This window comes from Strix uralensis, chromosome 2, assembly GCF_047716275.1.
Source record: "Strix uralensis isolate ZFMK-TIS-50842 chromosome 2, bStrUra1, whole genome shotgun sequence".
Taxonomy (NCBI): Eukaryota; Metazoa; Chordata; class Aves; order Strigiformes; family Strigidae; genus Strix; species Strix uralensis.
The window spans coordinates 138564087-138579877 of NC_133973.1; the positions used below are offsets into that span (position 1 = coordinate 138564087).

General features: G+C 51.1%; 2 protein-coding genes across 2 annotated transcripts; both read right to left on the reverse strand.

Annotated features, from left to right (window-relative positions):
* Positions 1 to 2731: 2731 nt before the first annotated feature.
* Positions 2732 to 3721, reverse strand: LOC141940307 (olfactory receptor 52K2-like). Its single transcript, XM_074861096.1, has one exon. The coding sequence runs from the start codon at positions 3719 to 3721 to the stop codon at positions 2732 to 2734; it is 990 nt and encodes a 329-aa protein (XP_074717197.1).
* Positions 3722 to 8264: 4543 nt separating this feature from the next.
* On the reverse strand, positions 8265 to 9272 carry LOC141940039 (olfactory receptor 52K2-like). Its single transcript, XM_074860807.1, has one exon. The coding sequence runs from the start codon at positions 9270 to 9272 to the stop codon at positions 8265 to 8267; it is 1008 nt and encodes a 335-aa protein (XP_074716908.1).
* Positions 9273 to 15791: the final 6519 nt, after the last annotated feature.

A 15791-nucleotide genomic window follows, 5' to 3' on the forward strand; every position in this document is an offset into this window, starting at 1 on the left:
CTGAAATTTAATGTTAGACATGGGCAGTGTGGCAGTAGGGAGAAGCAGAAGGTAGACAAGTTCAGAGCAGAAATAAAGAAGATATTGGGAGGCACTAACACAATGCTTGAAGTTTTAAAATAGAGAGCTTCAAATAGGCTTCGAACCCTCCTTTTGAACCATGGCTTAGCCTCAGGTTTGGGGTTGCTGCAGGAGGTGCTGGCTGAAAACACTGCTCAGGACAGAAGCACTTACCTTCTGGCCTAAATGTCTGCAAATTGGGACATTTTAGAGGCTGAAACAGGAACAGAATTTCTTTTTAATTACTGCACTTAATTGGGCTGCACTGCCCCTCTGTGTGCTGGTGACCAGCAGCTGCAGGAGCCAGGCGTGACCCCAGGTTTGAGCAGCGGGGTGAACCCGCGGCTGCTTTCACTGTCCCACGCTCCCGAGCAGCCCCACGTGCTGCCGCTGCCACCCACCAGCCTTTCAGAGCAGCCCCTGCTGCAACGCACCAGATCGAAGTGTCTACACGGGGGTCCCCCCGCAAAGACTCAGGGTACGGTTGAGCTGCCCAAACACGGGTGTCTGGAGCCATCTGAGACCCCCTCGGAGTGTCCCACTTGGCCTCTACCGGTCCCTGCAAACCCTGGGTGGTGGTGTGCCTCTCCCACACGGATGCCTTGGGTACCTGGGGGCATCTCAGGTGGCTGTTGACATCCAAGCAAGGGGCAGTGGAGTGACACCCCAAGGGTCTGAGACCCTCCTGCGGACAGAGAAGGGCTCGAGCATGGAGCCTGCAGTGTAACCAACTCCCTAAATGTAGGGATCTGACCCAGGGGGAGGTGAGTTGCTCTCCAGGACCCACGGGCCAAACTCTCATGCACACAAGGGTGTGTGGACACCTACCTCCAGGCACCTACGTGTGTCTGAATCCAGAGCTGCATCCCCAGGTGCCTACATCCCAGGCAAGAGTATATTTGCTTCCAGAAGCTTTCTCCCCCAGCCAGTGCCCCTCACACTATTATTATCAGTATTGCAGCAGTACTGAAGAGCCCTGATTGCTGGGACTTCTTGTCCTGGGAGATGGAAAACCAGCACAGATGAGCTTTGCAGCCTAAGCAAAGGCTTCTGATCCCGGTCTGCCAAGAGGATAAACACAGGTATCTGTCTCACCCCGAGGCTGCAGCAGCACCTCTCTGTGCACCTCTGAGCTCAGCAGCGCTGGGGTATTAAACCCTCCTCTGGAAATCCCCTAAGGGAGAGCAGATGGAGGACACAGAGATTAGGCTGTCTGTCCTGTGAGGAGATGGAAATTTTCAAGACTGCTTCAGCTTCTTTCACGAGCTCTCCCTCATCATTCTGTGGGGGATTGGGGTGGTCTCCCATAGTGAACATCCCACAGTGTGTGCCACACAACCCCAAAGTCCTGGCATCCCAGACTGCTTGTCCCCCCACCCCGCAGGCTGTACCCCGTGTCAGTTTGCCAGGACCCTCTGCCATGGACCAACTGGGAGGTCCCACACCTGGCCATGGGCTGAACATCCAACATCCTCCTGGGACAGCCTGGGAACAGCTGGGCTGGGGGGTTTACTGGCTCTGAGGAGGATATTGGAGTTCCCCTGCCTGCCACACTCCTCTTCTCCTTCAGGTTTATGGAGGTGAAGCTTTAATCACACAACCCAACAGCCTTGCCACGCAGCAAGCTCCATTGCAGATCTTTGTGGGACGGTGTCCATGGCTGTCATGGTTTAATCCCGGCAGGCAGCTCAGCCCCACACAGCTGCTCGCTCCCCCCCCCAGTGGGATGGGGGAGAGAATCAGAAGAATAAAACTGTGAAAACTCGTGAGTTGTGATAAAGACAGTTTAATAAAAAAGGGGAAAAAGCAACACCCAACAATGACAACAACAAAGGAAAACAAACCCCAGAAAAACAAGTGATGCAAAAAATCTAATTACTCACCACCAGTCAACTGATGTCCAGCCAGTCCCTGAGCAATGGCAGCCCTGGAAAACCTCCCCACCCCCCGCCAGTTTTTATTGCTAAGCATGATGCCATAAAGTCTGGGACATCCCCTGGGTTGGTTGGGGTCAGCTGTCCTGGCTGTGTCCCCTCCCTGCTCCTTGTGCACCCCAAGGGGTGGGGAACAGAGACAGGGAGAGTCAGGGAGGTGTTCAGGTGACTGATTAACTTCGGTGAGAGGCAGATAAAGCATGTGCTGTGCTTGTGCATTCAGGACAGTGTGTGGGTACCTGCTCCCCAGGGCAGACAGACCTTCACCGAGGAGGAGGGGATGTTCTCAGCAACATGGTCTGACCTCGTAGGTGGTCGGACTAGAATTTTTCTGAGGCCTCTTCCAGCCCGAGTTATCCCATGGTCCTGCGATCCCACATCCCTCACATCTCTTGGCACAGCTCCACTGCACACAAAGTGATACATTCAGGATACAGCTATTTTCTGTGGCTTGGCTGCAGTAGGTCATTTTGCCAGCACAAGGTCAGGTGGTGGCTGCAATCCTTATTTACGTTGGGAAATCTGAAGGAATGGGACCACCCAGGGGTGCTGTGCTGATGTCACTACCTTGTGCTAGGGACAGGCAGGAGAACAACCTGCTGAAGCCCTTGGTGCTGAGTTCAGTGGGTGCCAACATTTTCTGAGGCACCTGCAGCTCTGAACGTAGCCTGAAAGCCACACCAAGGTCCAGCAGAGGTTTTGGCCATTCTAGGGAATGGACTTTGTCTTCATGAGCCTCATCCCTGTGCCCTGAAGGCTCTGCCTTGGGTCAATTCCTCCTGCATGGGTCTCCTCCAGGAGATTGCCCTGCGTGCTCCATCACGAATTTGCTTCGTCCTGATGCCGTAGATCAGAGGGTTGAGTGCTGGTGGGATGAGGAGGTAGAGATCTGCCAAGAGGACCTGGACATGGGGTGGTTGCTCCTGGTGGTACCTCTCCATGTACATGGAGAGCAGCCCAGGGATGTAGAAGAGGGCCATGACACAGAGATGCGAGCCACAGGTGCTGAAGGCTTTTTTGCGGGCTTGTGGGGAGGAGAGGCTGAGCACTGCTCGGAGGATGAGCATGTACGAGAGGGCGATGAGCAGCGAGTCGAAGCTGCCCACGTAGGTGGAGACGGAGAGGCTGTAGGTGTTGCTGAAGGCAGCGTCGCCGCAGGCCAGTTTGAGCACGGCCATGTGCTCACAGTACGAGTGGTCCACGATGGCTGGCCTGCAGAGAGGCAGGTGGCAAATCTGGAAGGTGAGGGGGCTCATGAAGACCACAGCCCTGAGCAAGGTGGCCAAGCCAATGGCAGCCACAACAGGGCTGGTCAGGATGGACAAGTAGCGCAGTGGATTGCAAATAGCTACGTAGCGGTCCAAGGCCATCGCCACCAGCACCCCTGACTCCATCACGGAGAAAGCGTGAACAAAGTACATCTGGGTGAGACAAGCATCCAGGCTGATGGCTGTGGAGTGAAACCAGAAGATGCCCAGCATTTTGGGGGTGATGGAGGTGGACATCACCAGGTCAATGACAGCCAGCATGGACAGGAAGAGGAACATGGGCAGGTGGAGGCTGGGATCAGCCCTTATCAGACACAGGAGAGAGCTGTTCCCGGCCAGCGTGATGAGGTACATGATGCAGAAGGGGATGGAGATCCAGGGGTGCAGGTGCTGCAGCCCTGGGATGCCTGTCAGGTGCAGCTCCGACAGCGAGGCGTTGGCGGGATGTGAGTGGGCCATGGTGGTCACTGCAGGAGCCTGGGCGAGGAGGACCCAGGCACACAAGGACAGCCATAGCCTGGGTCACACCAAAGGTCCATCCAGCCTCAGATCCTGTGTCCAGCACCAAAAGTAGACGTTAGGGAAGAATATAAGAAAGGAAACATGCCATGATACCTCTTCCCAAGTGCCTCCCCAGCTTCCAACCATTGGAAGGTCAGGGACTTCCTCAGCTGGACATGGTTTCTCCCTACCCCAGAAACTCATCGAGCCTCTTCTGCGCAAAAGTTGAGCACCCACGCTGTCTTTTAGCAAGGAGTTTCACAAACTAATGGCACCTTTTGTGAAAAAAACCCTTCCCTTCCCAGTGGGCCTGACATTTGCCAGTGTCATTTGATGTCCCATGGTTCGTATATCAAAGTGAGCAGAGAAGAGTTGGCCCAATCCTTGTCCTTCCTTCACATGCCACCATGAGATGTGGAAGTAAGCAAACCTCAGATGATGGAAGTTTTATTCCAGACATGCAGGACAGTTTTTAACTCCTCCGTCAGGACTGACTATTTGATTTCCCATCTTCATCTCCCATCTGCCTTGCTCTGTGTCTAGAAAGATGGAACTGAAAAGGATCTTCTGTATCACAGAGCCGAGGGCCTGTTGCTTTAGGGGTGACAGCTTACCTGACCCAGGGAAACCGGTAGTCACCATCCTACAATATTTTGCTCTCATGCATCTGCTGGAAGGCAGCTCCAACCCTCCACCTTGCTCCAACAGCTGGGAAATTACCTCTACTCTCCTCTCCAGTTTCTATCACCTCTGAAGTTAAATCTGACTATGCTTTCCCCTCACTGGCATTTGCACCCCAGCGTGTCTACAAAGCCACACAACCCAGCCTGACATTTGCTAAGAGAAAGTCTCTGCTCCTTTGTTCCCTTTCACAAGGCCAGAGCTCTGCTCCCAGTCATACGAGCGGTTTTCCTCTTTACACCTCCTCTTAAAATACCTTTCTTGGCCACATCTGCTTAGAGTCACACAGACGAGGCCTCACAAAGGGGACTTAGATGGTGCGCAACAGTTTGCCCAAGACCAGCCTTCGCAGAGCCCCACTTTATGTGTGGTTTCAACACTCCCACACTTCTGAGGCCCAGCTGCCCACATCACTTTCACCTCTCCCACTTGGGAACGAGAGGGAATTGGGGTTTGTTTCCCAGAGATGTAACCCACCTTTCAGTCAAATAATTATTCTTTTCCAGCAGGACCTTGCAGGCTGAGTGTGACATGCCCAGAGGGTAGATCAAGGGTAGATCATCCCAGGCAAATCTGATTCTTTCTTTCTCATCAGTTATAAAACACACTACCAGATTAACATAAAGTTTCTGAGCGAATCACACTCTCAGAATTGCTTGTTTGGTGGATACCAGCAGGCAGGAGGAATGTGAAGGGCAGCGGCAAAGGACTGAGCTGGAGGTCTGCAGACTGAAGCGCATTGTGACACTTTAGGAAAAACAATGGCAAACTAGAGGGAGTTCAGAAATAAGGATGAAGTTAAGCTGGAGAGCTGGGGGGGTTGGTTCACCTGGGGAATGACCTTGAGAAAAGCCTTGAAACGTGTTAAAGGCTACAGTGAAGTGGAAAGGAATAATCTGCCCTACATGTCCTCTGAAAGGACAATCAGGGGTCTAAACCCCAGAAAGAGTAGGAGAAATTCAGTCTAGGCTTAAAGGAAATTTCCCCATGGTAAAGATAGCAATGCACTGATGAAAACAGAACTGCAGTGCCCAAGGAGACTGGCGCTGTTTTCGCAGAAAAGGGATAAAAATCTGTTAGGGATGACCCTGGTACAGCTGCCTTGTGTTGGCAAGAGTGCCAGATCGGATCAGGTTTTGTTCACATCTGTTCTGTGAGACTTCTGAGGGGGGTCCGTGGAGCGGCTGCAAAAACACCTTCAGAAACCAAAACCACACGTTCCCTCCCCACTCCCCCTGCCCACGCGTTCCCATTCCCGAAAGCAGGCAAACAGAACGGAGGAGAATAAAAGCTACGTGCCTGTGGATACAGTTTACCCTTAAATTTATGCAGCTGTAAAGCAAGCTCCCTGCGATGGCAGTGTGCAAGGTGGTCTGAGATTTTTCTGTTGAAAGAAGGGAAGCTTGCCTAAGATTTGTTCCAAAATCCAAGCTGCATTGTTTTTGTATACAATGTGGTCAAGAAGTGTGGGACTGGAGAGGCTCGTGGGGCCTTTTCCAGACTCTTTTTATCTGTCTGTCTGTCTGTATCTATCTATCTATTTTTTTACTAGATATATTTTCTAAGTTTCTAAAGAAAAGGCTGCAGCCACAAGTCCTTTGTACTACTCCTATTTAAGATCCTTAAACTGATGGATGACCGACCTGGCTTGCTGCTGCAGATTTGTCCAGATAAATGAGCTCGCCCAGCCACTGCGGGGGTGATGCAGCCAGTCCTGCTTCCCCCAGGTTCGTCTCCTGCTTCTCTGACCCAGCAGCTTCCAGTGGTGGAAGCATTTATAAGTTTGGTGAGAGGAATCCCTGGTGTGTCTGTCTCTTGGCTCAAGAAATGAGTCCACACACACGCATGTGTGCAGCTGACTTGCTCATTTACTGACTCACCTCCTAATTCAGTTTGTTTAATTGAGAAGATAGTGTTGCCAGTCCCCTGTAACGCTTACACCCCTTGCAGTGTGTTGAACTCTTCCTCATCCTTTGACCCTGCAGCCCTCCAAACACAGGTCCCTTGTCACTGCCAGCTCCCTCTTTTCGGGATGCTGAATCCTTCCAGATGCAAACGAGGTCTGGGTCTCCTTCCATGGTCTATGTGGCCATGAGATGGAGCTCCTGGCTGCCTCCATCCTGTCAGGGGCTGCAAGTCAGGGGAGGGACGTCCTGTCCCACACTTGCCCTTTGCATCCTCTAAGGCGACAGCAGAAAGAGCACAGCTGGATAGAAACCATTTGGCAGACAAGTTCTGACCACTTTGACCTAACTGAGACTAATTTTATCTAAGTCTCCTTCTTCTGTGAAGCCAGGGTTTGCTGTTGAAACCCCCGACCAACGTTGTGTACATTGCTGCTGAGGGGGGTGATGGTGGTGGTGGGATACAACTGTACGTAGCCCAGAAGGTGCCCAAAGGCAGCGGCATCAGGAGGCGCTGAAGGAACTGAGTTTATAGCCACCAGCTTGGGTTTGGTGGTCACCCCGGCACTTCATAACGCTCTCCTCACCTCTCACCGGGCAGGATACGTGCGGGACCTCGGGCTTCCCTCAGAGACCAGACCGAGGGAATTCCTCTGCCCTGATTTCCATGGGGTGAAGGCACAAGGAGAGCTGGGATGGTAAGTCAGTATGTGCTGTTAGATGAGTTTTCATCACAGTTAAAATCAGGTACAGGTTTGCTGAGAAGAACAAGAGGAGCTTAGTCCCTGTTCTCTGGTCCCCTGCTTTAACCCACACTCCTGTTCCTGGACTCCAGTGCTCAGAGGTGACCCTCCTACAACAGCCCCACAGGCTTTTTTTTTTAGTTGATGTCCCCGTCCTTCACATAAGCGAAGGAGACTTGTGCAATTGCACTCTCCAGCTGCTCTGCTCACCCCACTGCAAACAATTCCTGCTCTCCCTAATGCAGTGCTGCGCCTGGGTGTTAGTTCAGGGGAAGGAAGCAGTGATGTACCCTCCTGCCGCGCAGCACGTGCGGAATTACACCGTCTCCAAAGAGGAGAGCCAGTCTGCTCAAGTGCCAAAGCCACAGGAGTGGGATCTCACACGAGTTCAGAGGCAAGTGAAGGCTTATGAAAAACTGGAGCTTCTGCAAATCCCATTACAGGTGCCTGCGTGTTAGGGGAGAGACACAACACAGAAAGTTAGAGAGTCTCATTAAAACATTGGGAAAAAAATTGTAGAACAACATTCCACGACTGATGCTGTTTTGGGGTTTCTAATAAGAAAGGAACAAAACCTTGCAGTGGCACTGCAGGGTTTGAGTGTGACTTGCAGACCCTGTTCTCTGGCTCTTTGTGATTGCTGCAAATGCTTCAGTAAGGTTTCAAGAGGGGATTAGGAGGAAAACAATGTCTGTTTGGGCCAATGTCTGGACGAGTGTGTGTGTGCAAATGTGCATACGCACACACCACGCTCTTCCCTCATAGCCAGGCACCAAGATCAGGCAGCTGCTATAAACTAGGAAGTGAATAAATAGAGAGTTACAGACTGGGTGAAAAAGGTACGTGGGGAGGATGAATCCAACAACAGACTTTAATTTCAGAGTGGTAACAGTCTTTTATCAAGAGCGGAGATGGATAGTCATGAAGTGACACAGATCTGAGGAGGAACAAAGATACAGATACAGTTAGACACGATTTATCTTTCCATTCTAAACAGGAATGTAGAATTCACTTTCTAAAAATAATATTTCACCAGTCAAATTTTCCATGGTGCCTCCAGCTTTCAGGGCTTGGCCGCAATGCTGAAGGGATCATCCTGCTTTTCCAGTAGACAGCTTTTTAAGCTTTTTCTTTGCTCCCCAAACATGCTGCTGTTGTTCCCTGCTCTGAACCCTATTCCTTGCCACCTGGCATTAGCGATGGGGTGGGCTTGTTCCCCTTCTGCCAGAGCATGCTCAGCACCCGCTCCCGGATCGCCTTGGTCCTCATCCCATAGATGAGGGGGTTGAGCATGGGGGGCACCAGCAGGTAGAGGTCAGCCATCAGGATGTGGACGTGCACGGGGATGCTCCGGCCCCAGCGTTGCGTGTAGAAGGAGAAGAGCCCAGGTGTGTAGAAGAGCAGGATGACACCGATGTGGGAGCTGCAGGTGCCGAAGGACTTCAGACGAGCCTCTCTGGAGGAGAGGCCTACGACCTCCCTCAGGATCAGCATGTAGGAGACAGCGATGAGGATGGAGTCTGATCCCACCACGACAGTGGCAACCGTGATCCCGTAGATGCTGTTGGGCCGGGTGTCCCCACAGGCCAGCTTCACCACCGACATGTGCTCGCAGTAGGAGTGGTGGATGACGCGGGGGCCGCAGTAGGACAGGTTGGCGACCATGCAAGTCGCAGGGGTGGCGATGGCGATGCCACGCACCGCAGCGGTCAAACCCAGCTTGGCGATGGTGGGGCCAGTCAGGATGGTAGAGTAGCGCAGGGGCTTACAGATGGCCAAGTATCGGTCGAAGGCCATGGTGAGCAGGACCCCTGACTCCACCATGGAGAAGCTGTGGATGAAGAACATCTGGGCCACGCAGCCCTCAAAGTTGATCTCGTGGGAGTGGAACCAGAAGATACTCAGGAGCTTGGGCATGGTAGAAGTGGTGAGGACGAGGTCAATGGCAGCCAGCATGGAGAGGAAGTAAAACATGGGCAGGTGCAGGCTCAGGTCTATCCTAATCACTAGGAGGAGTGTGATGTTCCCCAGCACTGCCATAAAGTACACGGTGCAGAATGGGAAGGCAATCCAGAACTGAGCATCCTCCAGCCCAGGGATGCCTGTCAGGATGAAGGACGAGGGACTGGAGTGGTTTGAGTAGGACATGAGGCCCTGCTGCTGAGCTGGAAGGGAAGACATAGACAGGTAGAGGAATGAGCTGGAGTGAGCACTGCTGTGGACTCCAGCCACAGGCAGAATCCCCCTGCCCATCTTTTCAGGCACACAGACCTGGACCTGATGATCCTTACGGGTGCCTTCTAACTTGGGATATTCTATGATCCAATTCATGTCCTCCTGCCTCTTACCCAGCTGCACTCAGTCCCATCATTGGCAAGACGCAAACTCACATGGTCTTAGCCCAAACATTTGGGAGTTATCTGACCTCTCCTCCCATCCGGGGCTGGCCTCTGGCTGTTGTCTTCACCCCTCCCCTCTACAATTTGGGATTTACAAGTTAGCAGTTGAATACATTTAGTTGCCATCGGTACAAAGATCTAAGATGGGAGAAGGGGGAGTATCCAGAATACTTGGAGGATGCAGCTCAGCAGGACTCTGCTCACCCACACTCTGCTGCAGGTGTAAACCACATCCTCTCCTGGGCTGGTGTGTCCCATCTGATCCCCACCCTGGGAAACTGCAGCAGATGTATGTTTACAGCATCAATGTTTGTTGCCCAGAGCATTTTTGCTGTGAGAGCTGATGCCTGTGGGAGCAGCCACTGACCCCGCACGTCCCCCAGCTGCATAGCACCATCAGCTGTGGGACTGTTCCTGCTGGAGCCCAGACCCAAACCGCCTCGCTGGAGTCCCTCTCTGAATGGGCTTCCCACCCACAGGGCCCCCGTCGGAGGAAAACCAATGTCCTGACCAAAACTGTCCCTGTTTTATGGGGAAAAGCCAGGCACAGAAAGGTTAAGTTAACCCGCTGGCAGTATGGGAATTAGATGCAAGTTTCTCAGGCATTTGTACCCTCGGTTTTCCCCAACATACCAAAGGGCCAGACTTCACCTCCTTGGCTTTCCAGATATTTGACTTTTTTGACCCCTAAATAGTTTCATCTTTCCTCCAAGCTGCTCCGAGTCGTCCATGTGACACAACCCAACAGGCATTTCAGTCCGTTTCTAGCCACTGCTATTTGCAGTGTAAGGCCAAATACTGCAAAGCCAATATTGTGAAAACGCTGCCAAGACAATGTTATTTATAATAGTTTACTGCAAAGAGGACTCTGTTTGCAGTGCAGTCAGCTACCTCAGCTATAAATTCAGGGAGGCAGAGCCACAGCTGGCACAAGCCAGTCCAGCAGGAAACGTGTCTTGTGCCAGAATTATTTATCTGGAAAAGGCAAACACATCTGAGATCCTGTAATTCAGTGCTTGGGAAAAAAGCAGATACCCCCTCCCTCCTCTCTGTCAAAGGGCAGTGTTACCTGTACTTCATCTTGTACAATAAAGCTACCCAGATTATTAAATAATGCTATTCAACACGGATCAGACTCAGTTTTTACTGGGTCCTTTTCACGTACATGGACAGTGCTGTGCCAGGGCTGGTCCCTGAGCAGGGTCCCGTTTCTTGGGTGCACACAACACACAACCACTTCTTTAGCTCAGTCTCTCTGACCAGCCTGTTTGGGTCGCACCAAGACACCATCCCCACTGCGCTTCAGTTCCATCCACGCTACTCCTGACCTCCTCTGTGCGTCATTCGTCCTCCTCTTGACGTGCCCTGCGGCCACGGTGCCCGTGCGCCAGCAACTAAAGGTGTCTCCAGACCCAGAACACACACACGGGAGCTGGCGTCTGGTGCTGCTTCCCAGCCCTGCCCAGAGCATCACACCCGAAGCAGCAACTCCTTCACCTCGCCAGCTCCAAGCCAGCACAGACCCCTCACTTCTACCACCAGCCCCCAAGAGCGGCTGCAGTTGCAGCCTACAGACAAATGCCACGTGAGGAAGATATCCCCTTTTGGGCTATTTTTGAGTTGTACATGCAACAGCAGCACTTTCAGACTTGTCACTGCTCAAGTGGAACAGTACTTTCAGGCCTGTTGACACCCTTCTGAGCATTTTTTTGGTGCTTCCTTGGCAAGAGAAGCTGATAGAGTTTTATTTTGTGCAATTAAGTAGTTCACTTGTAAAGCTGCAAGTTTTGCTCATTGCAGTAGTCAAAATCCAGAAGATTTTCTAGAAATGGGGGACGTTACCAGGCACCTTGACCCAGCTTGCTGTACCCCATTAGATTTGTTACAAACTTACTGTACTTTATTTTTAAGCAGTGAAACAGATTAAAATGCCCTCAGAGAATGAGCTGCTTGGTATTGAACAAACTGCAAAAGGAATTGAAATCTTTGCTTGCCAGCATACCAGCAAAGCTTCCCTGACTTTGGAAGGAGGGAATAGATCCTGGTACTTGAAGTTCAGATTTTAACTCTTTCCTTCACTCAATTTGGTCAGCTCTGCCTCTCTGCTGCTAAGCAATAATCGTTAAATTTACCAGATTTAATGCGCTTAACATTTTGTGTCATTCTTAGACATTGTAAATCCACCAGCCATGAAGCCTGAGGCTGTGAAAAACAACCAGCCAACACCTTTTGCAACCACACACCGACCTGCCTGTGCCAAGAGCCAGCCAGCACTCCTGAGCAGCACACAGCCTGTCCTGAAACAAAGATCCCTCCAACTGGGGCTTGTAAGAGAGATAATGATCCAGTCCATACCCCTTCCCCAGTATAAGATCAAAAGTAATCTCTGATAGATACATGCACAAACCGATCTCCCATCACAGAAACTCAGTATTTTCCCCAAGTCACCCGTTTCAGAGCGTTTCCTCACGTCAAGTCTATATCTCACCGGAGCTCGTGACTTTTGTCCTTTCCCTAAGGGAGAAGAACAAATTGTTACCTTTCTTGTGTTTGCCATCCTCTTCAGGGGTGTGCCAGCCAAAGGGACAGCACCAGAGCTCTGATCAGGCAATTGCAGGTCTCACAGAGAACTGCCTTAGCAGATGTTACACCTACGTGTCTGCAGCTTCTTTGAAGTTGATTTAACCAAGGAACAGTTTGCAGCCCAATAATTAGCACTGTTGTAATTAAGCCATGCAAGGAAGCAAACTGAGGTTGCAGGGGTCTGACTGGCAGTTCTCTACCACAACATTCCCTTAATGTGAGGTATCTAGAAGTAATGAAGCAGCTCATTAATTCAATAAGAGACAAAGTCCACTTAGACATATTGGCATATCTGCATGGCAGCTTTTCTGGATAGATTGTTTTATATTTCACCTCAATTTGGCTAAAATTTGAACTTGGCTCAGAGCTTGGCACTATGCTTAAAAATACTGGCATAACACCAGGTTAAATGAAAAGAAAACATCTACCCAGCCCACCTGGATGACTTGGATGTGACCCTGGCTGTACCTACATCACCTTCAAATACTGTTTCTCTCTCACACAACCAAGCAACTCCTCAACCTGCCAAAAGGCACTGCATGGAAATATTTATATGTCTTAAGGAACCTGATCACCCTAATCACTCACTGCTGGGACTTCAGAGACACTAATCATCACAGAGGAGAAACAGCTGCCTGGGAATAACCAGAAATAGCAAGGTTTGTAAACAAATTCACTCCTCTGTCCCACTGCAGGGGTTATGTCTGTCTCAGCATTAAGCAGTGACAAACAGATCGCTGGTCCACAAGGGGGGAATTTTACCTCTGGGTGGGCAAATATCCCTCTGGGCATGACTAGCTGTTCTCCTGGTCCACACACAATGGTGCATGAGTCCTTCGGGCTTAACCCTGTTTGTGTAAAGCTTGCTTTGGTTTGGTACATGTGTCATGTGGTCCTGGGGCACAAGATAGCAGCCTGATTCTTAGGGCTGTATTTTAATGTCACCCTTCCTATGAGGATCTTGAAGCATCCATGAACTTCAGTGAATGCTTTGTAAATGAGGGCTGATCCTTTGGACCTAGTTTAGGTATTCCCTGTCCTTGCAGCCTCTGAGGGTGGAGGTCAGGTATGAACCACAGTGTGGCATTTAGGGAGAGGTGAGGTGGGGATGGAGGGCAAGAAGCCGCTCAGATCATCCCCACAGCTGTGATCAGTGTCAGTTTTTCAGCTGTTTCAGTCTGGCAACTACAAACAGGACACAAAGAACAATGACTTATGGGTGTGCTGGCCCCTTGGGCTACTGGTCCTTCAAAAGAAAGCAACCAAAACTAGTAGAAATCTGCAGAGACTGGAGAGAAGGAGAAGCCCAGAAGATCAGTTTAAGAAGCCTTGTGGCTTCTGCTGGCATTTTAGCTACAGACAAATAGACGTCATGGCTGGAGATGCTCTTGGAAGGAGGAGACCCATGTTGGGGCAGGAACAGCCCTGAGTGACCGTGGGAGACCCAAGGTGGGGCAGAGGAGAGTGAATAAGGACCAAGGAGCAGCAGAAGAAAAGCACCATGCACTGATCCAGACCTCCTGCACCACCGTCATCCCACCAAAGGGGCTGGGAGGGCAGGACTGCAATGTGTGGGGACGACACGGGGAGCTGAGACAGGGGAGATGTTTGCCCCCGTGGTGAACCCCATTGTGTATGGTGTGGAAACCAAGCAGATCCGTGACCAGGTGCTCATTGCATTTTCTCTCACGAGAATCTAAACCCTTGCACATCCAGTCCACAGGAGCGTGTACGTGTTTCCATATGACTGCACATGCAAATTGCAGCACATGATGGGCCACAAAAATTAACCTTAGACAAGTGTGCAGCATGTACATGATCCCCTTTAAATGAGTCCCATCTCTTCTTCTGAATCTTCCCAAGTTTAAGACTTGCAAATTGTGAGAGGATTGTACATATATGCTAAATATGGCAGCATTTCAGCTCATCGCTGCCTGAGGCAAGCAGCAAAGCCTGCTTGGCAGACTGAGGAGGGTGCTAAATCCACAGGTCAGCCTATGTAGAACTGGAAAATTTTCAGAGTATTCAGCTTTGATGTCACTGCGCTGATAATGAGCTGGAGGTAAATAACATTCTTGTTTGAGCTCCACGGGCTACATTTCTTCTCTTTTTGTGTGCTAAGGAAATGAGCTGATGGCCTGCAGGTCATCCAAAGAGCTACTGATGCTGCTGGACCATTTAAAGTGGGTGGGGGAAAGAGGGGCCAAACCGTCTTGTGCTGGAGATGAGTGAGGTTTGAGGTGCTGACCCTCGGTGCCAGGAGAGGGGGTGGGTGGTGGGTGCTGCCTGCTCCTCAGGCACGTGGTGCTGGCGCCTGCTCCCAGCCTCTTGGCTAGACGTGCCGCGGCCGATGACGCATCTGCCTGGAGGAGGGTTGCTCACATTTTCCAGCATGAGCTCTGAGGATGGTCTCAGGAAGGGTGAGGTTAAACCTGCGGCACACACCTCACCCCCTCAACAGCCCAGGCAGAGCACTGGCCCCTTCCTCCACCCCTGCACGCACCGGGGGATCGGGGGAGCAGCTCCCAGGGTCACGGGGAGGAGCACAAACACCTGTGAGCACAGCGGGTTTTAGCTGCCTTTTCAGTTCTGATTGTCCTTGTATGACTTGGACGCGATTTCTGTTGCCTGAGTTATTTATTGATGTGCTAAGCTGCCGTAGATCTGATTCATAGATCAGCACTGAAACACAGCACAAAAAAAGAATGAAGTCCATAATATTTCTACTGAATTAATGTATCTACTTCCTTTATTTTCTCCAAGCCTTAAAATGAGAAATGTGTTTTGCTGCATAGCTGGCATATTTATAAAGCTGGACTATTACAAAAGGAGATGCCTATTCAGAGCGTCTAATGAATTTATGTGGCACACGAACAAAGTCTGGCCTATTTTACTAGTCCATCTGTAGCTGTTGCATCCCTGACCTGGCTTTTGCAATCGCAGCCCAGCAGGTGAGACATCCCCACATCCAACCAGCTCATGCTGTATGCGGTGGCTCATCGCCCACATTCCCATGAGGGTCACAGGGTCTTGTGGGGTCTCTGCTTGCGTCCCCCAGGCTGTTCCCAGTGGTTCTACTGATCAGAGCTCTAGGGAAGGATGTGAATTGGGGTGTTATGAAGCTTTTTATGAAACAGTTATACCCAAAGTAGTAGAGATGAGGGATTAGGGATGAGGGATTATGCACTGGTGAGGCCACACCTGGAGGGTTGTGTCCAGTTTTGGGCACCTCAATCCGAGAGAGATCTCGAGGGGCTGGAGCGAGTGCAGAGGAGGGCAACGAAGCTGGGGAAGGGCCTGGAGAATAAATCCTGTGAGGAGAGATTGAAGGAGCTGGGACTGTTCAGTGTGAGGAGGAGAAGGTGAGGGGAGACCTCATCACTCTCTACAGCTCCCTGAAAGGACGTTGTAGAGAGGTTGGTGCTGGTCTCTTCTCCCAGGGAATTAGTGACAGAACAAGAGGGAACGGCTTTAAACTGCAACAGGGGAGGTTCAGACTGGACATGAGGAACAAATGTTTCCCAGCAAGAGTGGTCAGAGAGTGGAATAGGCTGCCCAGGGAGGGGGTGGAGTCCCCATCCCTGGGTGTGTTTAAGGGCTGTTTGGATGAGCTGTTGGGGGATGTGGGGTAGGGGAGAACTTTGTAGAGTCGGGCTGAGGGTTGGACTCAATGATCCTGAGGGGCTTTTCCAACCTGAAGGATTCTGTGAGAACTTCG

Bases quoted from the DNA above. Each gene is read 5' to 3' on its own strand.
- LOC141940307 (XM_074861096.1), bottom strand. From the start codon at position 3,721: ATGGCCCACTCACATCCCGCCAACGCCTCGCTGTCGGAGCTGCACCTG.
- LOC141940039 (XM_074860807.1), bottom strand. From the start codon at position 9,272: ATGTCTTCCCTTCCAGCTCAGCAGCAGGGCCTCATGTCCTACTCAAAC.